At 38.4% G+C, this 27,192-nt stretch overlaps 5 protein-coding genes and 1 long non-coding RNA gene across 6 annotated transcripts; 2 read left to right on the top strand and 4 right to left on the bottom strand.

Annotated features, from left to right (window-relative positions):
- Positions 1-1,945: 1,945 nt before the first annotated feature.
- LOC141641989 (uncharacterized) lies at positions 1,946-3,812 on the bottom strand. Its single transcript, XM_074450642.1, has 2 exons — positions 3,446-3,812; positions 1,946-2,723 (listed from the first exon to the last, which is right to left on the bottom strand). The coding sequence occupies exons 1-2, from the start codon at positions 3,593-3,595 to the stop codon at positions 2,064-2,066; spliced, it is 810 nt and encodes a 269-aa protein (XP_074306743.1). The 5' UTR covers positions 3,596-3,812; the 3' UTR covers positions 1,946-2,063.
- Positions 3,813-5,086: 1,274 nt separating this feature from the next.
- LOC141641996 (pyrroline-5-carboxylate reductase-like) lies at positions 5,087-8,649 on the top strand. The gene is made up of 7 exons (XM_074450653.1): positions 5,087-5,484; positions 6,058-6,106; positions 6,295-6,386; positions 6,670-6,742; positions 7,417-7,537; positions 7,688-7,793; positions 8,083-8,649. Exons 1-7 carry the CDS (start codon positions 5,284-5,286, stop codon positions 8,269-8,271), a joined length of 831 nt encoding a protein of 276 aa, XP_074306754.1. The 5' UTR covers positions 5,087-5,283; the 3' UTR covers positions 8,272-8,649.
- A 167-nt stretch (positions 8,650-8,816) lies between these two features.
- LOC141641993 (lycopene beta cyclase, chloroplastic/chromoplastic) lies at positions 8,817-10,848 on the bottom strand. The gene is made up of 2 exons (XM_074450647.1): positions 10,675-10,848; positions 8,817-10,560 (listed from the first exon to the last, which is right to left on the bottom strand). Exon 2 carries the CDS (start codon positions 10,491-10,493, stop codon positions 8,973-8,975), a length of 1,521 nt encoding a protein of 506 aa, XP_074306748.1. The 5' UTR covers positions 10,494-10,560; positions 10,675-10,848; the 3' UTR covers positions 8,817-8,972.
- A 5,460-nt stretch (positions 10,849-16,308) lies between these two features.
- On the top strand, positions 16,309-18,602 carry LOC141641988 (uncharacterized). Its single transcript, XM_074450641.1, has 3 exons — positions 16,309-16,716; positions 17,676-17,940; positions 18,105-18,602. The coding sequence occupies exons 1-3, from the start codon at positions 16,443-16,445 to the stop codon at positions 18,337-18,339; spliced, it is 774 nt and encodes a 257-aa protein (XP_074306742.1). The 5' UTR covers positions 16,309-16,442; the 3' UTR covers positions 18,340-18,602.
- Positions 18,603-19,253: 651 nt separating this feature from the next.
- On the bottom strand, positions 19,254-20,376 carry LOC141641987 (uncharacterized). The gene is made up of 3 exons (XR_012543148.1): positions 20,134-20,376; positions 19,899-19,995; positions 19,254-19,545 (listed from the first exon to the last, which is right to left on the bottom strand). It is a non-coding gene; the product is annotated as an uncharacterized LOC141641987 (long non-coding RNA).
- A 1,865-nt stretch (positions 20,377-22,241) lies between these two features.
- Positions 22,242-23,477, bottom strand: LOC141627015 (putative FBD-associated F-box protein At5g53635). The gene has a single exon (XM_074440536.1). It carries the CDS (start codon positions 23,475-23,477, stop codon positions 22,242-22,244), a length of 1,236 nt encoding a protein of 411 aa, XP_074296637.1.
- Positions 23,478-27,192: the final 3,715 nt, after the last annotated feature.

The following is a 27,192-nucleotide window of genomic DNA, read 5'->3' as shown; positions in this document are numbered from 1 at the left end:
AAAATATGAATTTAAGTCCCTTCTACAAAATTATTTAGAAATTTAGTACTGTAATATTTACTCCTAATAATTTCCTTTTGTTACTCACATTAAAACTTAATATGTTTTATCTTTATTATTACTCAGTTCACCCAAAGTCCCAAACCACTTCTCCTTCCAACACCATAGACTCTCCGTTAGGCATCATGCACCGACGACCATCACGCTGACCTTAACTCCCATAACGTCCTCGTATTTGCCGCCTTATCTATTTTGATAACGTCGACGACGAAGGCGCAACCGTTCCACCATCACCAAACAAACCATGGTCACCCATTAGTCCATTACTCTTCTTCCTTTTTTATATATATATTTCAATTTAAATGCTTGAATCTACCAATTAATGAGAAAAATCAGAAAAATAACATTATAACTACCTTCCTGAAGGGAGGGAGGGGATGACTGACATTGGAGCAATGGTGGTGATGGGACATGGCAAAGGACGTGCGGTAGTAAACGTACTATGTGCCTTGTGTATTGAAATTTACAAACTTTTTTTGAGAAAATTAAAAATAAACGACTAACACAAATAAGTAGCACTTAGAAAGTTTTTTTCTAAAATTAAAAGTATCCAAAATTATTATTGTAGAATATATTTTACAAGATATGTTAAAGATTATGTTAGTATAAGATAGTATATTTTTTATTTGGTAAGTATAATAGATTCTGTGACATGTCAAAATATTATTAGTGGTGTACAGAAGATTCCGTACACCAAGTGTAACTGTAGTTTCGTTCAAGAATAAAAGCTAAAAGATTTTAGAAAGTATAAAGAAGTTTCAGAACAAAGTAGATTTGAGGTGGCTGTAACCTCAGCTAAGGTGACATTCACCTTACTGTTATTTAGACTTTGTCCATAGGTTTAAAATCGCTCTTTACAAATAAAGTCCTAATATTCGATCTTGGACTTCGTGACGACTCCTTAAGTCTTCCTTTGACTTTGATCGATCGTCACCTTTATGCTTCCTTTGATTCCGAGCTTTGATACCTAAACGGTATACAATACAAAACATACCAAGCTCATAAAAGTATAAATAAAACTTTAAACAATAACTTAGAAATAAAACATACTTGACAATCTTCAAAACATATCAAGACCTAGAGTCAAAAGCAGCCGAGATACTATCTGGGCCCCACTCCTTTTGCAATAGTAAAACTAATTCTAATAAAGATATGAGCAGCACTGCTCGCCCCGACATCCTGCTATCACATGTCATCATCATCATCATCAATTATACCCTCCAATTTCCATCATTTTATCGTGATGTCTCTTCATGACATATCTTCTTATCCATTACATAAGACTGATGATAGGCTTATATCTTGCCTCATTTAAGGCATCATTGAATGACGTACACATGTTATTCAACAACATGATGGACTTGTTGGTTGTTGAGAATGCATGCCTTGACCAGTGCTTGGATCGTATTGCAGCTAGGTATGCATGTGCAGCAGAATTCATCAGAAACTTTATTCCTTCCATCTTCCTTTTAAATTCAACATATGAAGTAGTCTGTGCTGCCTTCCAGAGTGCTTCCTTGTACAATCCACTAGGCCATTGAAGCTTAAAATTAGTCCATATGCCTTGCACAATACCTTATTTCTACCTTTGAATAATGACTCAACTGAAAGCCTCCAATAACCCTTGTCCGACAATGAATAGTACCAGTTCCCATTAATACAAAATAGTATAGGATATATAACAGGCTCAAATACATAGATAATTACTTCCTTCGTCCCGGTCAATTGTAGACCAAATTGTGTGTGAATGATCAAATTGCTCATAAAATTCATTCTTTAAATAAAAAGGACAACAATTGACCGAGATACCCCAATGTAAAATAGGATAACAAATGACCGAGAGAGAGGGAATACTATAATAAATGACTGCTAGAATTTAAAATTTGTCAAAGCTAGTTATCATTCTCATTATCCTGTGATGCAAACTCATATCTTTATTTTCTTAAGGAGATCGAATGCAATACAAATGAGAAATCGACAATATGCATTATACAATCATGTTCTTAATTAGTGCTAGTACAATTCCCAACTTTGCCAATCCTCAAATAAATAGGAAACGTAACTAACTTTTCATGACTACCCTCATCACCACTATTCCAAGCATGCTCAAACTTCTCCAACACCTCATTTGTTAACAACTCTACTCCTTTCTCCTTAGCGGTGTTATACGCAGACCAAGACCTAAGGTACGTCACAAAATCATCCAAGCACATCATCTTTTGAGACTCGAACTCAAACGGTCCAGTATGATCCAATCCCTCCACTGGCTCGAATGGGAAATAAACGTCCATAAATTTATTGTCCACGATTTTACGTTCCGCTTCCCAATACGGGTTTGAGTCGATTTTATAAAACGGATTGAAAACCGAGTCCACATTGTCATTAACACAAGGAGTGGTGTAGCACCATGCCGCGATAACACCATTGGGCTTCTTTAGGACGTACTTGACATTATCGTAGAATTTTGGTAGGTCGAACCAATGTAATGCTTGGGCTAATGTTACCAAGTCCACGGTTGATTGTGGCCCAATATTTTGTTGGATTTGGTCAATTGACATAATTGGTGGAGTTTGATTGTATTTGACATTTGGGAGTTTAGGTGCGTAGGCTAGTTGTTTTTGGCTCGTGTCTGTGCCTATCACATTCTTGAAAAGCTCCGCTAGCTGTAATTAACCAAGCAACGATAATTTAACAATTAGTCGTTGTTATAAAATAGTTGTATGAAACCATGAATGTTAACATGCAAATGTTAACTAATTTAGTTTGTAAAATCATGAGAGGTTGTACTCAACTACTACTCATGATCTAAGTTGTAATAAAAAAAAAGTTACCTATATTATGGTGTAATCAAATAAGTTTTAAATTAAGTGGCTATTGTGTTGCGCTAGAGGTGGCTATGTGACGTGTCGAAGACAAACCTTGATTGAAGCGGTTCGGCAAAAGAGAGGTAGGGGGGTGTTTAGTAAACACATTTTGTCCGATTTTTAGCATATTTAAGGGTTTTAGTATGTTTGACCAATCAATATGCTAATTTTAGTGTTTGATAAGCAGCATATTAAAATAACATATTTGGTGTCAATATGCCGGTTTATAATATGCGACATTGGTTAGCATATTGTAAAATAGTAAATTTTACTTCATTTTACAAAAGAAACTAACAATTTACTAATCGTAATCTGCCAATTACCAAATATTCAAATTAATTCTGCTAATTGTAATATGCTAATCAAAACTTCTGATATTTATGATCTGCTTATACTGAAATTAATTTGTTGTTTACCAAATAAGGCTGTATATCAAAGGTAGTCTCTAAAAAAATATGATCAAAACATGACAAATATGAAATGAACAATATACAAGGTGATGGACGGGAAGAAAGACTTACGGGAGGAATGGCTTGGCCGCTGCCGGTACCGACGTCCCAAACAAGGTCACGGACGGGAGTTTTAGAAGCAATAAATTGGAAAAGGTCAAGAGGGTAAGTTGGTCTTGTTTTAGCGTAGACTTGTGCTTGCTTAATAAATAATTGTGCCATTTTCGTTTCAATTTGAAGCTTTATATGTTTGCTAATGGCATGCTAAGCTAGTAGTTTTATAATGAATCAAAATGATCACGATTCAATGTATCATCATGCCGTGTAAAGATAGGAGAGGAGAAATAAGATACGATAATGATTTGTTTGATGGCTTCAGCCTTCATGCGATAGAAGAAAAGTCAATTGGTCAACTTTGCTAGGCATTTTCCAAAAGGAATGGTGTACAATTTTCAATGTTGTAGACCATTTGATGTCATGCATGATGATCCTATCTTCACGCACTTCAATTCACCCCCATTTACTTGGAACCTATGCCTATGCGGTGTCCAGCAAGTCTCCCTGTGACGGTCACGGATATGCTTGTCACAATCGAGAATTTTGTATTATGGCAGTCGTACACAAATGTTATTTGGGCTCAGATTTGAACCCCTGCACAATTATATATTTTGCTCGAAATGGTGGAGTCTAATGGTTTAAATTTGGGTGAAATTTCCAAAAGACTCGGGTTCAACCTTCTCAAGCACAATCTTATGGATGTTTATGGCTTGAGTCGATGCATTCTAGATTTCGAGTCTGTCACTTTCAAGTGGATTACTTGATATACGTGATTTGTAGGCTATTACGTATACCCAAAAAGATCCCCTTGTTATAAAAAAAAAACATGAGCCAAATTCGAATTCCGTAGTTATAAAAATAAACAATTTTGCAATATACTCATATAAAATCGCCTTATTTGAGGATCTGTGACTAGGGGCAAATGGGCAATGGTTGAATTGGAGTGGACCCTATGATATAGGTTCAACTTGTAGGCCCAATTCAAGTGGGTTTGGATGTGCGTGATGATTGATGAGTCAATCCTTAGACCTGGTAAAATAACCTGTCTGCGAAAGATCGTCGACACATTACTAATTACGTCGATAATTTGTAATGACTTTCCTAATCTACCCCTCACTCTAAAGCTCCCATATATTAACATTTTTTTCAAGTACGACATTTCCGTCACCTCTTCAATTCCGTTGGCAAATTCAAGAAATCGACGACAAGTAATCTAAACTAGTTTAATTTTTAAAAAATTTGTAATTAGTTAGTAGATTTAGGTAGTTTAGAATAGAATCGTTATTGTTAGAACGGATTAGCGATTATCGATTACCGCACCAAAAATTAATTTAAGTCAGAAAATGTTTTTTTTATACAAAAAAAAAAAAAAAAATCCCGACGAAAAACATTTTCGTCCAGGCCAAGGTCCGGACAAAGAAATTTTTCGTCCAGATCTGGGTCCAGACAAAAATATTTTTCATCTGGATGAACCGTACTCGACTCGAAATAGGACAAACCGATTAAAGTGGCTAAACTGAAATGAACTGATCGAAATCGAACTAAAATCAAAACTAAGGTTAATTTAATTTAAATTAAACTAATTTAACCCGAATCGGCGAATGATACATTTGAGAGGCCTAGGTATTATATAACCCAAATCAATGTGATGTGAGTATGTGACCAAAGAGTTTGGGTCATGTGTCTCATGCATGAGTCATGACTCAGGTCCGTCAACTTAGAATCCACCTGGTGTGAGGAGATTAGTTGAGTATTTGTTGGGGGTTGAGTCCTATATTCTTGCAACACCTACCAATTCAAAACACAAAAAAACACTTGTAAAACTTGCAACGAACGAGAAAGAGACAGTAAAAATGGCGACAGCAGCAGTAATTCCGGCGGACACATTCAAGTTAGGTTTCATCGGCGCAGGTAAAATGGCGGAAAGCATTGCTCGAGGTGTTGTTACTTCCGGCATATTACCCGCTTCCAGGATTCGAACCGCTCACCTCGGCTCTCAACGTCGTGATGCCTTTCACTCTTTCGGCGTCACCGTCTTCGATAACAACTCTCAGGTTTCCCTCATATATACACTTTTTACTGCTTCACTTATTTTGTTGATTTGATCAATTTTTGTCCTATTAATCTCAATTTGAATCACTAGTACCCAATTTAGAGGATTTCTCATGTTATATACATCCGTCTCAATCATTTGTTTACCTTTTATATTCTTTGTGATGGAGACGGAGGAAGTATATTCGTCTGATCGCTACTTTATGCAGTTTGTAATCTTGACGTTTGATTAAAATACTCTCCGCAGAAAAAATTACAAAAGCGTAAAGAACCTAATGAATTGGAGAGAGTAGTAATTTAGAGAAAGTGTGATGATTTTTAACTAAAAAGTAGTAATTTACAAAAGCGTAAAGAACCTAATGAATTGGAAGTATATTCGCCTGATGTTGCGAATGCGTGACCGTCATCGTTTGCCACGTTCAATGTAATTCACTGACTAATGTAGCTTCGTCACTGAATTTATCAGGAAAAGTAGTTTCTTGATGTGTCACAGATGATTATTTGAAGTTGGATTACCTGGTTATTGTGATTTTAATGGAGTAGATGTGTCATGTGTGTTCGTGTTTTCCTTGCAGGTTGTTGAAGATTGTGATGTGGTTGTGCTCTCTGTAAAGCCCCAAGTTGGTACTGCTACATTCTGTTACTCGCGTATATTCTTTAGTGCTTTGATTGTAGCTATTCTATTGCCTATTGCTCATTTGACCTTTTGAATTTACGCTTGTAGCAAAGTTATTTTCTTGCAACTTTGATTGGATGATGTTATATGATATTCTCATGATTGAAGCTTTGTGTCTGGTTATGTTTGAATGCAGTTAAAGATGTCGTATTAAAGTTGAGGCCACAGCTTTCTCAGAAGCAACTGTTGGTCTCAGTTGTTGCCGGAACTAAGTTGAAAGATTTACAGGTTTGTGCAAGATTTTGTGATGTTTGAACTAATTTGCTGTCAAATGCTTCAACTTTGATGTATTTATAAATAAGTCGAAACATGCAGCATTTCGTGTGGATAAGAAGTGGTCATTTTATCATTACTTGAGTTGTTTTGTTTTGTGTTGTGCAAGAAGCTAATTTAGCTACCACTGACCTTGTAGAATTACCGTTCTTTATAGTGTTGTTTTTATGGCCTATGTTTTATTGTTGCCAAGAGTGTCGACACTTGTTTACCAGTTTGCTGTTGGATATTTTGGCAGGAGTGGGCTGGACATAGTCGTTTTGCACGGGTGATGCCTAACACTCCCGCTGCTGTTGGAATGGCTGCTTCAGGTTTTCATCCATCGTTTAATATAGATCATTTCTCCAAGTTAAATGTGATGAACATTAAAACTTACTCCCTCCGTCCCCGTCATTTGTTTGCCTTTGATTAAAATATCCCTCATAAAGAATAAAAAAGGCAAACAAAAGATCACAAATTGGAACAAAGGGAGTACTGAAGTAGAACACTTCATACTGAACTACTGAAGCTGTTAGTACTATCTTCTTGACATTTAATATTTTGTACAGAATAAAACTTTACTTTTCTCCTTTTGAAGTTGACAGATTTGGTGTCAATTATTATACTCTTCGATAACTGTGTATATTACTGATACTTTGGGACCAAAAAAAATTGCGTTTACGCTTAGAAATCCTGATCTTCTCATAGAAAACACGAAATCAACTATACCTAAAGTTGTTCAATACATCAAAGGAGAAGCTGCTGCTTTGAAACTTTCTCTTCCATTAGAACATCACTCATCACTGTTCTTTTTATTGCTAGTCTAAATTTAGTTATTTTATTTCTGCTCTTTTTATGCTTCTGCCACCTAGGGCAGCAAAATTGATAATCTTTTTTTCATTGTATCATGAAGTAGCCTCGGTCTTTAAATTGCCATTATACACTAGAAAATTAAAAAAGCATCTATATTCTTTTTGTAATTTTGGCAAATATTGCAATGTGTTAGTGATAACCTTGGGAGGAGCAGCGACTGAAGAAGATGGTGAATTAATCGCAAAATTATTTGGCGCAATTGGAAAGGTTTGGAGAGCTGATGAAAAGTTGTTTGATGCTATAACTGGTCTTAGGTTTGTTGATTCCTAAAAAACTTCTATAATCTGATTAATATTCTTTGGCAATGCCTCATTGATGTTGTATCATGATACTGCACCGGTGTGCATGTTAATACGATCTCTGACCAATGAATTTCATTAAATGGCACTTCTTGTGATGTGTAGTGGAAGTGGGCCAGCATATATATTTTTGGCGATTGAAGCCTTGGCTGATGGAGGAGTTGCTGCTGGTCTGCCACGAGATCTGGCCAAGGGCTTAGCTGCTCAAACTGTAAGTCCTACTTAATCTTTCATGCTGTGCCTTGCGTAGTTAAAGTCGTGTACTTCTCTATTCGAGGTTGTTTTGTGTATTTAAACCTTTGATCAAGCTATGGTTTTCGCGGGGGGGATTCAATTCGGAATGTTCAAGGCTTCAAGCTATGACCTAAATGAGCCTTGAGTACATATTAGCGAAATTCTTAAGGATTTTGAAAATCGAGTCCTTAAAACACTGAAAGCTAATATTCAGAACAGAAATGCGACTTATGTGAAGTTAATAGATTTCTAATGATTTGATGCAGGTTCTAGGAGCTGCATCCATGGCGGTTAATAGTGGAAAACATCCAGCTCAGCTTAAAGATGATGTTGCATCACCAGGAGGGACAACAATTGCCGGCATTCATGAGTTGGAGAAAGGTGGATTTCGAGGTACTATAATGAATGCTGTAGTGGCAGCTGCAAAGCGTGGTCGAGAACTTTCCCAAAGCTAATTCTTACAAGGATGCATCTGGCAATGCTATCCGAGAGCCCCTAAACTTCGAGAAATGATGTAGAGGTCAGGAGTTAGGAGTTAGATTGATGCAAGTCTACATGACAGAAGTGCGACTATGCTTTTGGCGATATGACCTGAACGTCGTACAAAGCCTGTTCAAGAGTACCAGATTGTCTTGGTTTCCTCTTAAAATGGTTTTGTAATGTCATTCCGCTCTTTTGGGGAATGACGAACAACTTTGTTCAGGTTGTTAATTGACATACTCGTAATAAGTTTCAAATTTGAGAACTACCCACTCGGTAAATTCTATTTATGGATTTACTAGGGTAATGTTTTGATTCCGCTAATACAGAAAAGCGAAACATTCTAAACTTCATATATTGTGCATCCATTGTCGAGCTGACTAACACTTCTTTTACGGGTCTGAAACTAGTTGGGTGATGAACGAGCTCCACAGCTCATGAATCATGATCAATAAATTCATCAGAAGATTAGCCGTTAAAGAAGTGTTAATCAAAGAAATAAGAAAATATGCCAAAGAAATAAGAAAATATGCTTGAAATTGCATTATAAAAGGAATACATGTATAAAGAAGGGTATACACCAGGTGATTGCACTTCAGCTAATTCATGATTTGTACAAGTTCAAGCACACGATCTAGATAACGGATCACGGATGCACCAATGCATCAAAAACATATCAATCTCTATCTTTAACCAAGTTGTTGATCATATTTATCAATGGAAGAGTTCCCTTTGCCATAATTTCTAGCCTAGAAGAGTTGGAGGCATGACCAAAAAGAGAGAGTCCGAAAACTAATAGCTCGGGAAGGAATAGCCGAGAAGACAAGAATCCATGCCAATAACGCGGCTCCAAGTCAAAAAATGCATCGAAAAACTTTCTTGTACCTGGTAAATCGAGTTTGAGTAATATATCCATACCAAAGCAGAAGAACTCCCTTTGTCTTCTCCTCTCTATTGGCCATAAATCTTTCCAAACTCCCGCTGATAATTCACTTCCAGAATGACTGCCTTCTGAACCAAGGTACTGAACAATAGATTTGGCAACAAGTGGGGCCGCTGCAAGGGTTCTCGCCACCATATAGCCAGTTGATGGGTGCACCATTCCAGCCGTGCCACCAATCCCGACAACTCTTTGTGGGATCACGGGAAGGGGACCACCCATCGGGATCACACAACGTTCATCCTCTTCGATACTCTTAACCCTTATACCGAGGTGCCTCAGTCGAGCCTCCATTCTTTGCTGAATGTCATCAATTGGTACCCCAGGCCGAGCAACCAACGAAGTTTCCTCTAGGAATATCTTATCCTTAGAAAAAGGCATAGCATACAAGAAAGTCGGGATCTTGCTGTTTTTCTCCTTTAATTCCGGGTTGTTATCCAAATGTGAATCTCTCCAATCCATGAATACCATCTTATCAACATCAAATGGATGCTCCTCAACTTCAGCCACAATACCATACGCTACTTGATACCCGGGATTGTAAGGTTTATCGTACTGTACAAGACATCGTGAAAACCCGGTTGCATCTAACACCACAGTAGCTTGAATGGTAACTCCATCATTGCAAATCAAAAGAGATTTCGTTTCTTCATGAACAACCTTAATAACTTTAGCTTGATGAAATTTAACCCCATTGGATATACATTTTTGCATCATTTTCGACTTCAATTGCTTTCTATTAACCCTACCATACGGCCTACCCAGATCCTTCTTCAACTTCTCATCGATATACACAACAGCCCCCGACCAAGTCGTGTCAAGACAGTCAAGCAAATCCATTGCCTCAAATTCATCCACCCAAACACCATAGTTATTAGGCCAGATCAATTTTGGAGACGGGTCAATCGAGCAAACAGATAGCCCCGCCGCAGAAACTTGCTGTGCAACAGCAAGCCCTGCAGGGCCTCCTCCCACAATAGCTAAGTCCAACACTTTACCCTTTGATGCATCATATAATGGCAGCTCAAAATCAAGATTTTCTTTCTTAATTTCAGGAACAAGCTCCAAAAGAGTACTGTTACTACTACTACTACTACTGGCCTTAACACAACCATTTCTTAACCATTTTTTTGAAGATTCAGTAAAATAGTGCTGCTTTAGAACCCTAGGATGGTTAAAATGAGGTAATTTCTCAGAAAAACCATGTACAGGTGTCCAAAATTCAATCTTGTTATGAATTTTAAGCAAAGTACCCATTGATTTACCAAAATTAACAACTGGGTATTCTCCAATTGCAGGAAATTAAAGTGGGATACTCTAAATACTGCATAAAATCAACAAACAGGCATATGAACAAGCATCATCACACAGGTATAATATAATAACTGATATAGAAAGAAGTTGGAAATGAAAGGTGAAATTTTGGAAGAAATTTTACCAAGAATTCATCTTTATAATCTGGAAATGGATGGAGATAAAGGGGTTTCCACTTTCCACCATGAGAAGGCAAAGCAGAAGAGGAAATTAAATGAGGGAGGTGAAGTGTGCACCTTATGTGGCCCTCTCAACAAAGCACTACCAGACTAGAGCGTGGAATGTGGATATCCTGTTTTTCTCAAAGGCTGAAATCAAAGGAGTATTAAGAGAAGGAAAATTGTTTTGTGGGGCTAATTTTATACATTAGCCTAAGTTCTAACCAAACTTAATTGGATTTGAGTGGACTTGTATAAATGTATAGTTTGAGACGGGACAAATCACTAGGATTTTAATTTTTAATGCTAGTAACATAGGATGTGGATCTAAATGGGTGCTACAATTGATGAGATTGACCTATTGTTTTAACAGCAAGTCTTATTGAAGACGGATATATTCGTCATAAGTTGAAGACGGGTCAAATAATACCTAAATGGGTAGATAAGGTTGTAACACCCCCATACTCCAAGTGCCTTACCAGGACCACTCAGGTATAAGGATACTACCATCTCGGTTGCCCGAGGCAATGAATATCATAAGACAATAAAGAAACGTATTTTAAAAGTAATTATAGTTTAAGTGATTACATGTTCAAAACCAAAACTGATAAAAGGAAATACAAGTTCTCAAAACTATCTACTATCAAAATACTATCAAGCGTCAGACACAGCGGAAGACTTCTAAACTGCAAGGTGGTGACTCATCCCGGCCTATCCCGTATGCATCGTCTCATACCGCTTTCAATAATCGCCACCACCCCGAATGGATCACCACGTTTTTAAAACATTTAAACGGCCAAGATTAATCACACAATTTATATGATCCAACAACACAACAAACAACATAGCTCAAACAATCACACACACAATCACACCCACTCCAATCAATCTCCGTCACCGATCGTCCACCTGGACTGGAACCCGCCACCGATGGGGACCGCACTGCCGTTCCCACCTAAGCCCCGCTCATCATACCGAGCGATAACCCCGTCCCATTAATGTGCACATCCCCTCCGTGGCGGGTTCCACGAAGGGCGAAACTAGGGCGTGAAGTCACTCCCGCAAGTGACCCCACTCACCCGAGAACGCATCTCGAGAACCATCAACAAGCAATCACAACCACAAACACAACACAATCATCATATCAAACAACTAACTACAAAGACATCACCAATATCCCATTATGGGACTAATACCGAGTAGAAATCCTACCCGGAAAGCATAATTATCGACGGTCTCTACAAATTTTGTATCAAAAAGGCTCTTCTACAAAACCTCCTCCTATCATACAAACATACAAACACTACCGAATCACAATCTACACAAAAACCCTCAAATCCCTAAATTAGGGTTTAACCAAATTAAAGGAAAGACAATAAAAAGGGTACATAGATCTTACCCTCGACGCAAGGAACTCAACGGTATAAACAACGACAAGAATCGACCGTCGAACTCCAGAATTGCTAAGAATGCGATTAAGAAGATGAACTTGTTTGCTTTCTCTCTTAAAAAGAAATTTAGGTTTTGTAAAAGTGATTTAGAGTAATGACGACGAAGCTTAAATACCTTAATCGCATAATTAACAAAACCCGAGAAAACTCCCCGTAAAACCGGACACTCGATCGAGTACCCAAGGTACTCGATCGAGTACCCCCCTACTCGATCGGTACTCGATCGAGTGCCCCAGCTACTCGATCGAGTACCCAACAGGTCAGAAACTATTTTATTTCGCAACTTACCCTTACTCGACAGAGTAAGGCCTACTCGATAGAGTAGCCCAAAACTTATAAATACGGAGTATTACAGTCTTCCCTCCTTAAAAGGAACTTCGTCCCCGAAGTTCAACCCATACTCTAAAAACAAACATACTAACTCGATCAAGACACAACAACGTGACTAAGAACTCAAAACGAAACTCCAACCCAAACATGAACTCGTAATGCCAACTCCACTAACTATTCCTACCTCCACAACATGGCTCACGATATCGTATCTACCACATATATATATCTCATACGACACTAACTCCATACATAACCAACTACATAAACATCAAACGGAATGTTACAAAGGCAAAAGCAGAATGCTAGTCCCTAGGCATTTTATTTTTGTCTTATCTACCCATTTGAGTATTATTAACCCGTCTTCAGCTTGTGACGGATATGCCCGTCTTCAATGAGAATTTGTGTTGTTTTAAAAACAAAATTATTTGTTAACCCCGTAAAAATTTACGAATCCGTTGATTTATATACATGGATAATTATAAATTTGTTATTTTATACTATTTGTAACACCCTCATACACCAAGTGCCTTACCAGGACCACTTAAAGCATGAGAATGCTACCATCTCGGTTACCCGAGCCAATGTATATCAAATAGACAATAAAGAAACGTACTTAAATAAATAAGTTTAACGTGTTACAAGTCCCAAAATCCAAAACTGGTAAAATGAATTCAACTGTTCCTCAAAACTATCAAACCAACTAAAGTAAAAGAAGGTCATGACACAGCGGAAGACTCTAGTGACTCATGTGATGACTCCATCCCAGCTATCCCTCGTGCCAGCCAACTCATACCTGCTCAATAACTGCTCACCATCTCCGAATGGATCACCACAGTTTTTAAAACAATTAAACGGAGTTAGTACTGATTACACAAAACAATACAGCTGAAGCAATATACAATCCAAGCTAATCAACCAATCTCCACCACAACTCCACACACCTAACTACACATTAAAGTGTGTAGTCCTACCTGAATACTCATCGCAACAAGTATTCCACATCGCCAGTGGGGGACCACAGCCGTTCCCACCTAAGCCCCGCTCATCTCATCCGAGCGATAACCCAAGTTCCTAAATGTGCACATCGCTTCTGTAGCGGGTTCCACAGAAGGCGAATCAAGGGCGTGAAGCCACTCCCGCAAGTGACTCCACTCAGCCGAGGACGCACCTCACAAACCACAAACAATTATACAACAACCACATTACACAACCAACAATCACTAATTCCAAATCCAATATAATATAAATCAACAACAACGATCAATCACCAACAATGCCATGTAAACAATACTGAGTAGGGAAACCCTACCTGGAATAGCAATCACAAGACCGTCACAGCAGCTAATCAGTAATGTTCCTCAACGAATCCTCCTCCTATAACACATATTCATACAATCATCACCCAAACAACGCAATACACCTAAAACCCCCAAATCTACCGAATTAGGGTTTTAACCAAACTCAATGAAACATAATAAAAATTATACAAGAAGCTTACCCTTGACACGACGATCTCAACGGCGTAAAGAACAAGACAATCCGACGATCCTAGCCTTGTGATTTGTTAACAACGCGAAAAATGAAGACAACGTAACTCTTTTTCTCACTTGAAAGGTTTTAGAAAAGTGTAAAGATGATTAAGAAGAATGATGAAAACCTTTTATATTAATCACGCGTCATTAACGAATCCCGGCTAAAATAACCCGTAAGACTCACTTACTCGGTCGAGTGACCCTTACTCGATCAAGTGTCACACGTACTCGATCGAGTACCCAACAGGCAGACTACTGTTTTGCGTAAAAACACACTTACTCGGCAGAGTAAGCCCACTCGATAGAGTACCCATAGACATAGAAAACCGTAGTATTACACTACTGAATCCAAGATAGATGGTAAGTGGGCCAATCTAAATAGGTGGCGCGATGTGGGCCTTGAGTTGGTGATGGCTTTGGAGGTAGGGTTAAGTTGTCGTGGTACCAATCGTCAAAATATACTAGTATTGGTGCCCAGCTTCGCCCGGGCTACCTCTACTTACCATTAAATTTTTTTTTCATTAAACAAAATTACTTAAAGTTGCATAACCCATAAATTTATCATTAATATATTTTTCTATAACATATCCTAAAATTACGATTAAATAAATTTTGAGACAAAGTCACTACTCCCGCTATTAATATTTTACTCTTATTAATGAAACAATAGTAATAACATTTCACTACTTGTCCGTAATCATTGTTACTTTCACTACTCCCGCCGTAATTATTGTTACTATCACTACTGCCGCGTTAATATTGATAATTTCACTACTCCCGCCGTAATTATTGTTACTTTCACTATTGCCGCATTAATATTGATTATTTCACTACTCCCGTTGTTGTTTCTATCACTTTCACTAATCTCGCTGATAATATTGTTACTTTTACTATTCAAATGAGTGATTACTATCATATAACTATATCTAATGTTACTACAATTCTTTTCTTTACTGACGAAATTACTTTTACTACTTGGGCATGCAATTTTAAGAGGATTATATATTTATAAATATATTACATATATGCATTAAATCAAATCGAAAGAATTATGTAATCAATTAATTATTTTAGTCTTCTTGAAATTGACCATCTTAATTAATTATTTTATTTTAAGGAAATTGACCATATTTTAGTCTCTTACAAATATTTAGGAAAATTACCAAGCTTCTATATAATTTAATTTTAACCCAAACTATATAATATTTGCATTGAGATCCCTTAATCGGGTCCATCACACGGTGCTAGTGATTTAAAACTATATAGTATAATAATTTGTATGACTTTCTTTAATTACATTAAAGTCCATTGGTTTCTGGATTTAATATATAGTATTGATTGATTGATTGATTGATTGATTGATTGATTGATGTATAAATCAATCTTATTATAGAATTAGTAAAAAATAAATTTTCTATTGTGTATCCGTGTGTTTTTCCAGATTATAACATACCTTCGTTTAAAAAAAATACACTAATATTTCCCAAAGTCAATAATGATTAGTTCCGAAAATATGTAAAAAATAAAATAAGGCATTTATAGATGTCAAACCTTCCCTCTCTGCCCCTCATATTTTTCTAAATAGTCACATGGACATATGGTATTACACTGACTTGAGTGTCGAAGGCTCTGCCTAGAGACATTGTCTGCCTCCCTGGCCCGGAATTCACCTTGCAGAACCATCGCCAGGCTATGATTACTGATCGAGATGGTAATCTAACGTTTGTTTTAACCTCAAAATAGGTACCCCGTTTCACATCCAAAACAATTATAAGAAAGACATAAAAAATGCGGAGCATAGAATAAGAGAATTGATATCTCAATAATTTAATTTAATTTAATAAAATCCCGTCACACTTTTTTTGGTTACCCAAGGGAACACCCGGATACCCTGCAAACCCGGTGACCAGGTAAGTCATCAAGGTTGCCCTTGATAGCAGGTGGATACCGCGTGTAGGGAGTCGAACCCGAGACCTCTCAATTCGTTGCCATTTTGCAACGCTTTGAGGCACTCCCACGCTCCACTACACTCAAGCCACTTTGGTATCACACCACCTTGTAGGACCATCGCCAGCCTATGACTACTTATCGAGATGGTAATTTAACATTTGTTTTAACCTCAAAATAGATACCTCGTTTCACATCCGAAACAATTATAAAAAAGACATAAAATTCGGAGTAAAGAGAATTGATATCTAAATAATTTAATTTAATTTAATAAAAAACCATCTCACATTTTTTTTCTTGGAGATTTAAAGCTAATTTAGCACAAAATCAATAAAGTCAACATCCCCACACAAGATAAGATCTACTCGAGTCGTAGTGTCAATATGTTTACCAAGCTTTAGTAGTACCAACCAACAAGTGAGAGACACAAAAACGAGAAAGCTTCAAATTGTTGGTCAAAAATTATCATCAATGGCGACCTCAAACAATTCAACATCAAATGACGACGATTTTTCAGTATTTGTGCTAGCATCTGATTTAGGAGTGGATGCTCGACCTTTCTTAAACCCTAATAATCACAATCATGATGTTAATGTTGATGAAGATCATGATATTTGGCAAGATTGTCCTTCTTACTTCGCTGATGAAGATTTCTCTGACCTTGATACTCGCGATTTCTTCCGTCTTCAGGGTTCTGATAAGTCTGGTTTTCCCATCTTTCGCATCGTCGGCAAATTCTTTCCTGGTAATTTTTTTAATTTTGTTTTTTTAGGGTTTTTGATTCTGGGTTTTGATTGTTTTAATGTGTTAGGAGTTGGGTATTTATGGATTTTGAATTATTATTATTACAAGGTTTTTGATATTGTGACTTTACTCCCCCGCCCCGATCATTTGTTTACCTTTGATTAAAATACGGCACAACGAATAAAAAAAAGGTTTAATTATTGATTGATTGACTGATTGGGATCTGTTACTGATGCCTAAGTACTACGTTGATTCATGTTGCTCCACTCAAAACCTTTGGAATTAGAATTGCACCTGCTTATATGATTAGACAAGCTGACTAGCTATTTCAGAAGCTTGTTAGTTGTTAGATATGGTGATTATGTATCGAATAAAGGTGCTTTCTTGGGGATTTTCTTGAACGATAATCGCTAGTATAGGAGGGAGTTTTACTTTTTGTAGCATAATTGATGGTGTGGTGAATTGCTCTATTGCGAGTGATTGCCGTAGATTTAACTGTTGAGGATGTGGAATTAAAGGATACATTTTTGTTTTTACTTTGTCTAATTTATGAGAGTTTGTTGTTGGTTGCGACTTGCTAGAAGTTTAGGATGACGATTGGAAACAAAGATTTACAGAAGCTCCTATATGTAGTACAAGTATCAAATTAGCGAATTGAGTAGTGTTTACTATAGTGACAGTAGAACATAAGATTTGGAGAAAACTAAATAGGTAATCGTGGGGGTTGTTATAACGGAATGACAGTATTATTGGAGTAATTTGGCTTCTCAATGTCTGTTTCCCCGTAACATCTGGAAAGAGGAGGAAGAAACAAAACATGAAGTTTTTGCTATTACAGTTAATTTCTAGAAACTCTGACCTGCGGTTGTGTTAGTTTATTTCAAGCAGTCGTGTAGTTTTGGTTTTGTAGCCTTAACTGCTAGTGATGACTATTAAGTTCTAATGTCCAAAATATTTCAGCCACTATTATCAGTGCCGAGCGCCTGAAGAAGTATGTTTTCTATAAAATATATACGGAGTTGCCAGAGGGTCCATTTTCCATTCTTTATATGCATACGACTGTGCAAAAGGATGATAATTCGCCAGGCATGACTATTCTGCGATGGATTTATGAAGATCTCCCTGCTGATATCAAAGACAGGCTTCAAGTCGTCTATTTTCTCCACCCCGGGCTTCGGTCGAGGCTTGCTTTTGCAACGCTTGGGCGGTTTTTCTTGAGCGGGAAGTAAGTTTCTGTCTATGCTATACTAAGTTCATTTTCTAAAACTTAAGACAAGTTTTACTTGCATGGAAATTAAATGGGATGGAGGGTGTATCTTTTTGCATCATGGGTTATTTGTGGAATGAATGGGAAAACGTCCGGTTGTTAACGCACTTGTTATGACGCAGCTTGTATTGGAAAATCAAGTATGTGAGCCGTCTTCAATACCTTTGGGATGATGTAAAGAAAGGGGAGGTCGAGATCCCGGAGTTTGTGAAAAATCATGACAATATACTCGAGAACAGGCCGCTAACTGATTATGGCATTGAACCCGATCCTATGCATTTAGCTGAAATCCCTTCTGCGACCAATTCGTTTGGGAGGTACACAGAAAGGTGGGCATCTCGGGAATTCATGTCTTAATTCTCTCTCGTTGGCACGATTTCAGAACAAATTCCTGTCTTGAAATGTAAGATGTAAAATGTAATATGTAGGCTACTATAACTACACTCGCTACTCGTGGTGTGTTTGGCTCAGCTGACCCGACTTGGGTCAGTTTTGCCATCGGTTTGAAGGCTGTTATAGTGCTCTATTATGTTAGTCTGTCTATTCAGGAGGAATCTGTTTTAATTTTGAAATTTGAATCTCTGGAATTGGACAATTCAGGGTTTTGAAGCCTTCAGAAAGCAGTGTCCCTTGAAACTTGCAGGACTCTATACTGTATTCTGTTGGCGCAAAGACCCCCTCCATTTACTCCAAAGAAATCAAATGGATGATCCATTTCTCATCAACGGTCCATATTATCATTCAATAAGGATTGTTGATGAGAAAAATAGTTCATTCAATGGACATGGAGAGATCATTTGAGAGAGTTGGGGGTGCTTTACTCTCTTACACCAGTAACTCGAAATTGAATAGCACAATAGCATGAATCATAACCGTGTGTCGAGCGAGTTTGTGTTAGATGACAATAATTATGTTCCATCAACCACCCCAATTTCGATTGGATATGTACTTATGGAGTAGTAGTAGTTAACCAACTACCTAATTAAATTAACAATGGCTGATGCTGATATTCTATGAATTTGCTTTTGTTTTGTGGTTGCATTGTTAAAACTTTGGGACATTATCACTATCATAGGTCCCATACTAGCACACTTATATCCACATATGAATATATCTTTGAATGCTTGTGTCTGTTTGCATCAGCATCACCACATGACCGGAAGTCTAGAACTCTCGAATACGAACAATGTATAGAAGTGTATGGAAGGCTCCAAGTTCGGTAATGTTGTCCTTATCGAAAACATAATAAGAATTGACTGAGAAGGAACAAAAAAAGAAATTGCGTTGAGAATTTCATGGAATTTATTTGAAAATTCACAACACTAACAATGGAAATCTCATTAACTCGAAATAAGAGAGAAGTGTCTCACACCGAACAATTACATGATATAAATAGATACAGAATAGTTTCTATTTATATATTAGATATATATAAATAAATCACCAATAATGCTTCACAAGATTAATAAAAAAGAGGATGATCAATAGGGGCATGAAGGCAATGTATGATGTGTCTAGCAGCAGCACTCTTCACAGACAAAACAGCAACATAATCCAGCTAGGCTGCAATTTTTGTCAACATCCAAACAATAAAACGTAAATAAAATCACAATTACATTAAAAGAGTAATTATTGTGTATACTCGAACAATTTTACAGGATTAGTACTAATTAACGTCGACACCATAATATTAAGATTGCGCATATCCTTTTTCTAAATCGCCGTAAACTTTTAATCTGATTTAAGATACTGGGGTAATATCGTTGTTGTTAGAACTTACAAGTACCAAACAACATACTTGATGTCACATTTATACAGAGTATCATACAAATTAGTACAACATGAGAATTTAGTTAAAGAAATTGCAAAACTGTAAGTTGGAAGTATATATTCAAAGTTGAGATGATGAAACATACCATCCTTCAATGAAACCTTTCTCACCCTTTTGCTTGGTGCGAAACCCACCCTTCTTCTTCTTCATCTTTCCCTCAGGTGAACCCAAAGTTGGGTAACCTATTCCATCACCAAACCAAAGTTGATTATAATCAATATAAAGCTCAAAACTTATATCATAAAGCATCCATCAATTAAAAGCGACAACCGAGGTACTTAGTACAATAATAGGTCTCGGCCTCTCGACCGAAGGCGTACCTGCAGGAGGGACGTTGTCCATAGATTGTTGTTGTTGTTGTTGTGGTTGCTGGGTATTATCAGTCTTGGCCATGTTTCCAAAGTGTTTTTTGTTTGTGGTTAAAAGTAGCTGTCTTGTTTCTTACAGGCTTAATTATATGAAATACTTGTGTATGGAGAAGAATATCACGGTGTTGTGTTGTGTTGTGCTTATATAGGAAAATTGACTGGTGTGATTGCTGAAGCTTCCGGGACTTAGCCTCCACTTTTTTAATCCGCGTTTTTTCTAAATATATTAATTCTATTGCGTCGTATAAACACGGCTTCTATCTTGTTGGTTCTTTGTCAATTTCGGATAAGTCTATTCTTGGCTACTTATTCACGTTTTATCCATTTTCATATTATCATTCTCACAAATCCTAGATGTCAATTAGCTTAATTAGTAAAGTCATGAAATATGGTAATCATGATCTGAGTTCAAACCTCGTCAACATCAAAATCGCCCTTATAACTTCGTTTACACGAAAAAAAAATATATAACCTGTAAAATTGGGACAAGTACTTTACAAGACACGTTAGTATATGAATATTTTACGGGTTATGATTTGTGAATTATTAGTATGAACATGTGAATTGAAACCAAAAGAATAAAAGTTGGGGTAGTTCAAAGGGATCATTCAACTTTCCGATTTTAAAGTTAAAATTGAGGAACTAAAGTACTCCGCATATACAACGATTATAAAAGCATTCCTACATCATTTCTCGACTTTATTGTTGGTGTCAAATTTATGGTATTCCCTACAACTATTCTAGTAAAAGAAGATGCCTTTCCTTTTAGTGGACGAGAACTTGATCAAAGTTAGGAGAACATTTATGTTGGAGAATATATTCGTCATCGATAAAGAAAAAGAAAAAAAAAATGAATTGTTAACCTGTCGATGTCTAGAAAACAAATGGTACGTGATGAAGCTGCCAAATTTGCCAAGAAATTAGTAATAATGCGCGTTCAAACCACCTTTTGAACTAATTTGACATTTTTTTGTGCACATGTGGTGTCAATTCAATGGCTGCCTAGCCATCAAACTACGTATGTCCCATGGAATACATGTTATCCATCAAATTCTAGTCATTAAGATAAACTACCTAACATATGTATCACAACGAGTACTCCGTAATTCTATATCTATCAAAATGTTTTTTTTTTAAAGGACAACCGTTAAGATAACTAGAGTGTGTGTTGACGGTGATCTTAAAAAATATTGCTGACTATACATACATGATACATGACACCGTTTTTCTTTAATAGGAAATGACGTCCATGTTCTCTTCACCTTTGTAACTTTGTCGTAAAAGGGTTTTATTTCAGCACGTCATAAAAGGGCTGGTTTGATACGATTTTCATATTTAATCTGTTGGAAAAACATATTAAAACCAGAGGTGTAACTACCTTACAAGGAATGGGTTCTCGAGACCCTACATGTTTGGAAAGTCTTTATGCCAGCATGCATACAGTTGTATTGATTTTTATTGCGTAAGACCCCTCTATTTATACGGGTGTACGTTATATAACTATGTTGATCAAATTTTCTGACTACGGCACTGATTAAAACATAGGCAAAATAGTGCTCATCAAAGCAAATAGATATAAAATCAAAAAAAAAAAAAAAAAAAAAATCAGTCAAATCCAATTGAAGGGAAAATTTTATAAGCTAAAAGCGACATAGATGGGGATAAAAAAACTTTTGCATAGGCAATCATAATAATAATTAAAATAATGAAATTGTGGTGGTTGCATGAAGCATTGTATGCCTTGCTGGTTGAGGTCTTTAGAAATTGGAAGCAAATAATTGGGTCTAAGTTATTGATGATGTAATTATGTGACGGGTGAACTTGACTGAGGCCGTATTATTATCGTAAAACAATATTAATGTACCAATCATCCAAAGATACAACTAGTATTGATACAAACTTGGATGACGATATTCACGACCTTTGTCACCAAATCCACATTAATTAAGCTACGCAACTAAATAATTGTAACAGAAGGAGTACTTATTAATAACAAGGGAGTACTTACTAATATTGTAACGTACAGTTCTATGGTAAACCAAACGATCTCTTAATTCTCCTCAATCTAGCTTATATCCAGCTACGAATTCGATTTGACAACGTGAAGTATTTTCTGCACACGTAAGTAAAGTTGTGCAAAAGATAGGTTTACCCAAGGAATAGTCGCTACCAAGACCGTCATATCCAATGATGACCAACTTCTCCAAAACCGGGGCACTTCTTAATAACCATGTCATAAAATTCAACGTTTGTCGATCAAATCGAACACCACCCGTACTCAACTCTATTTGTTTCACATGCTCAATTAGCACAAATGGACCCTTTGTATCCCAAACAAACTTGTCTAAGATACAAAAATCAAACTCAATAACCTCTAAATTCGGACAATAATGCGGCATTATTTTTTGTTCAAATATTATTGACTCGAGAATTTCATAGGAATTCACAAATAATGTAAGATGTGTCAAATTAGGGAAGATAGTCTTTGTAGGACTATTGAAGAACTTCGTCGTTGCACCATCTTGGAGTTCAAGCGACTCGAGTTTGGAAATCGAATTGAACATCCGCACTGATAATAACGAAGAATTAGCATCAAAGGACAAGTGCTTCAATATCGGAGCATCAATGATAACTTCAATGTCGTTAAGATTCAACGACTCATCGAAAATTATAGACAATTCATTCAAATTCTTACTCGATATTGACATTGGACCGTTTTTACCCTTTGGCTTAACAGTAAGGCGTAAGTAGAAGTCTATAAGTGAAGGGCAACTACTTAATATCCGTCCCAAAAATTCGTAATTAACCGAACCAGTAAGATGAAGTTCCTTGAGGTTTGGAAGAATAATTGGATGAGAAACAAACTGATCACACTCGGTCATACACAATGACAACTCAAGTGATATTAATGAATGAATTTGGAAAACACTAGGCGGGCAAAATCGGTCACTAGAGGGATAATCATTAGCCATTCGAATCTTAAGGTCTCGGGTGTTACAAGCACGTAGTTGACGAGCCCATGAGTCTAAGATAGATCTTATACATGGTTGGTCTTCATAGAGGGATACGTCTAGATAAATACTAAAGGTGTTGATAGAGGGTGTGGTGAATATGGTGAAGAGGTTATCAAGGATGTTCCAAAACTCGGAACATGTATATGTAACAGGTTTGTAAACATAGACGCTGAAGGTAGTGACGGAAATCGTAACGGTAGAATATTGAGGAAAGTTTAGGTTAGATATAATCTTGGCGATAATGTCGTCCGGAAGCCAGCTCCATCTATTTTGTTGTACCATTATTGCTTTGAGTTTAGGGTTTTTTCGCCTTTGTTGAATTTGTGATATACATATGTCCAAACAATTTTATTTTATAGAAAACTTTATGAGTGCAAAATAATAATAATAATAATAATAATAATAATAATAATAATAATAATAATAATAATAATAATAATAATAATAATAATAATAATAATCTTTTCCATAATGGTAAATATCCGATATGACAAAAAGATATTTTGAAGTTCGTTAAATAATATTTTCAGGGGAGTAATATTTAGAAACGTCTTCAGCTTGTGACGGATAGTGCCCGTCTTCAATGAGATTTTGGGTTTAGTTATAGAGGCCTACAGTAATCAATCATGTTCTCCGCCCATGGCCCATAGGTTTCTTTTACAATAAGAAATTTACGCGATAGGATTTTCTTCGACAACTTCTTGATATATATGGAGTATATGATAATTCCTTCGAATATAAATAGAGCGGGTACAGTTAGGGATGGTTCATATGACAACAATACAATCCTAGGTATTGGGAAGTCGTAAACTAATTTAACACCAGCGGATTCTCTATCCCATTTATAACAATTATTGCGGCTGTTCCGGGTGTAATTCCGAAGCAGTTATTTGTTACCACTCGTGGCTTGTAGAATGACGTCTTTGGTTGAATCCTTCTTTCGGCCTCTCCTGAAACAATGAACGAACTGAGGGCTCGGCTTTGGCCGAGCGTACTCACTCCGACGCTCAAGTCAGTGAACTTAAAGAGATAAGTTGTGTGTTACTTGGCGACGTATATATTGTAGAGAGATAAGGAAGATATTACTAGATTATGAGGTGTTTAGGTTAGATTGTGGATCCTTTCCTCAATGAGAGTTGAGGAGTATTTATAGACTTTCACCTTTTGTCACGTAGTGGCCAAGTGGCCAAGTGTCTAGCAGGTGGAAAGACTGATGTACCCTCGGCCGAGGGACCCATGGCAGGCCGGCGGGCCCTGTTGACTCCATGCCGAGGGGTCTTGGATATGAGTACGCGGATATGTGCCCCGGCTGGCTAGTTGTCCCAGTAGAGGCACAAGAGACAGCCGCTTGTCGGCTTGCGTTAGGTTAATTTGTCTAAGTCGTTGACTTTGTGGATATCTTTGACCTTGCTCAATATGTTGACTCGGTCGGCGGGTGCGAGAATATGCCCCATCAATTTGCCCCAGCCGTAGTCTATGCCGTGGTATGGACCTTCGATGAGTGTTGAGCGTATTCTGCGCAAGTTGAAATTTTCTGCCCCGGCTTCTTCTACCTCGGCTTGGTTCTGCTTAGGCCGTATCATATCCCCCCTCCACATGGATGTGTAATGGACATCAGATGTGGAAAAGAAAGTGGCGCTGGCCGAGACCAAGGTTGTGAGTGCAGTGTGCTTTTGATTTCCCCCAGCCGGTGCTGCCAAGCTTGGTTGAATCAACGGGCCGTTTGGCAAGCAGATACCAAGGGGCGTTTTTGAAGAAGATACGTCGATTGGCATTCTGTTAAGGAGCGTGTTGAAGAAGTTTTGTAACTGTTTGTCGATTGACATTCCATGGCTGCATGCTTGACATGTGTCTCGTTGTTGATTGGTTGACGCTTCATGGGCTTTGCCCTGATTGGTCTGTCTTCGTGGGCTTTGCTCTATAAATAGAGCAGTATGCCCCTTAATTTTCGCACAAAGTTCAACTTCTCAAAAAAATTTTCTTTCTTAGATTTTCAAGGGTTTCTTTCTCTTCTAATCTTCAGAATCGTTACTTCGGCGTAGCACTTTTTCTTCAAGGTAAACAAACAAATTTTCCAACTTTTAATTGTTAAGTTTTTTGTTGTGAACATGTCTTCTGCTGATGCCGGACCTAGTAACTTTGCGCCGGGGGGTTCCCCGTCGTGCCTTGATGAGGAGGAGGCACTGGCCGCCATCCCGATAAGGTCTGGGGGCCCTAGGTCTCCTTCTCCTGAAGTTGATCCAAAAGCTCTGGAGGATTGGGAGGATGATGATGATGATGTTGATGATGACGGTGATGATGTTGAAAGGACTGGTCCTAATGAGGAGAGGCCGTACATCATTGATCACGGCAACGCCTGTAAGGTCTGCCCTGACCGTGCTTGGACCCACAAGTTTGCCGGTTGTTCGGTTCGACTTTTCGAACGTCACTTCTCCTTCGGTAGGGAGTATAGTATTGTTATTCCTGGGGAAGGTCAGGCGGTCTGTTGCCATCCTCCGGGCTGTATCGGCGTGTACATCAGACACCTGGAGTATGGGCTCCGGTTTCCTCTGAATGAACACGTTATGGCCATAATTAAAGCCATGAACGTCGTCGTGGCCCAACTGCACCCGTTGGCCATTAGGACTATAGTCGGCTTTGTGTGGCTCTGCCTTTTCAAGGGAGAGGTCCCAACGGTTAACTTATTCCGCCGGTTTCATCACCTTCGGCCGTCAGCCCCTGGTCGCGTTGGATGGTACAGCGTGCAGACGGAGCCGGGTTACGTCTCCGTTGATAAGCTTTCTTCTTGCAAGGACTGTAAGTCGCGGTGGGTGTACGTTGAGGTTCCGGAGGATTATCCACTGCCCCGGTCCTTCCAGCACCAAGTCAATTTGCGGTGCGAGAGTAAGGTGGAGCATGACAAATGGGTCTCCCGGAGTAAGCTTAAGATGGACGCCAGCAGGGTCTCTCTTAATGCGGATGAGAAGCGGGCGATAAGGCTGTTTGAGGCTGAGAAGAATGGTATGCCGAAGGGATGGATGCCCCCGACGCAGATCATTCTTCAGGATGAGCTGCTCTGCCACGTCGGCCTCATACCGGCCCTCGAACGGGGTGAGTGGGGTCGGTGTGAGGTCCATCTCTGCTTTTAATGTTTCTGTTATTTGAATTTTGATTTATTTCTTCTACTTAACCCTTGCTTCGTTTCCTTTGCGGACAATTTCGGCCCGGATCTGTCTGAAGATATCCTTGGGAGAATGGGACTTGCCAAGGACAAGACAGTTGTTAATTTGCATCCTAAGGCCAAGACCCGTGATCGCAGACCGCCGCCAAATGATCTCATGGATCAGCAGCTGAAGGCCCTAGATGTGAAGGCGGCCCGGGCGAAGGTTCTTTGGTAACATGCCGCGCCGAACGCGGAAAACAAAGTCTTCGGCGGCGACGGCGTGGACATCAGTTCCACCTCCCATCCCTTCAGTCCAGAAAGAGACGGTGGAGGTCGTTGATATTACCGCCGAGGAGGTGGTCACCTTGGCAGTGGAATCTCCTCTCTTCCGCAAGAGGAAAGAGCCTACTACTGCTGCTGATGCTTCTGCTTCTACTGCTGCTACTGCTGCCGAGGCCGGCAAAGAAATGCGTCCTCCGGCCAAGAAGGCCAAGCCTAGTACAGATCTATCCTGTGGCTCAGACTTAGCCGGTTCATTAGGCGTTCCTGATGACAGGCTCTCTGGTATGTCCATGAATGTTGACATGGATGCTTTGGTTGAATTTTTGTAGATCCACCGCCGCCGTCTACCTGACACACTATTGAACGGCGTGCTGAGAAGCAAACTGCGCAGGCAAGTGGTCAAGATGCCACCGTCGTCTCCTCCTTCCCGAAGCCTACCCCCGTCCAGATTAGGTCGGAGGGCCTGAGTTTGGCCAGGATGCTGTCGAAGTGGGATGATGTGGCCGGTGCTCTTATTGTGGAGCAAGAAAAGGCCATGGCTGAAGCTGCCCCACAGCTCGAGCGGTTCAGGCT

The sequence above is a fragment of the Silene latifolia genome, chromosome 2 (assembly GCF_048544455.1).
Source record: "Silene latifolia isolate original U9 population chromosome 2, ASM4854445v1, whole genome shotgun sequence".
NCBI classification, from domain to species: Eukaryota; Viridiplantae; Streptophyta; class Magnoliopsida; order Caryophyllales; family Caryophyllaceae; genus Silene; species Silene latifolia.
Note: the sequence above shows the minus strand (reverse complement) of the source record. Positions and strands in the feature narration are given on the sequence as shown.

Bases quoted from the DNA above. Each gene is read 5' to 3' on its own strand.
- LOC141641996 (XM_074450653.1), top strand. From the start codon at position 5,284: ATGGCGACAGCAGCAGTAATTCCGGCGGACACATTCAAGTTAGGTTTC. The intron at 6,107-6,294 runs GTACTGCTACAT...GTTTGAATGCAG, and splicing joins CTCTGTAAAGCCCCAAGTTG to TTAAAGATGTCGTATTAAAG. The intron at 6,387-6,669 runs GTTTGTGCAAGA...ATATTTTGGCAG, and splicing joins CTAAGTTGAAAGATTTACAG to GAGTGGGCTGGACATAGTCG.
- LOC141641993 (XM_074450647.1), bottom strand. From the start codon at position 10,493: ATGGGTACTTTGCTTAAAATTCATAACAAGATTGAATTTTGGACACCT.
- LOC141641989 (XM_074450642.1), bottom strand. From the start codon at position 3,595: ATGGCACAATTATTTATTAAGCAAGCACAAGTCTACGCTAAAACAAGA. The intron at 2,724-3,445 runs GTAAGTCTTTCT...GGTTAATTACAG, and splicing joins GCGGCCAAGCCATTCCTCCC to CTAGCGGAGCTTTTCAAGAA.
- LOC141641988 (XM_074450641.1), top strand. From the start codon at position 16,443: ATGGCGACCTCAAACAATTCAACATCAAATGACGACGATTTTTCAGTA. The intron at 16,717-17,675 runs GTAATTTTTTTA...AAAATATTTCAG, and splicing joins CGTCGGCAAATTCTTTCCTG to CCACTATTATCAGTGCCGAG. The intron at 17,941-18,104 runs GTAAGTTTCTGT...GTTATGACGCAG, and splicing joins CGGTTTTTCTTGAGCGGGAA to CTTGTATTGGAAAATCAAGT.
- LOC141627015 (XM_074440536.1), bottom strand. From the start codon at position 23,477: ATGGTACAACAAAATAGATGGAGCTGGCTTCCGGACGACATTATCGCC.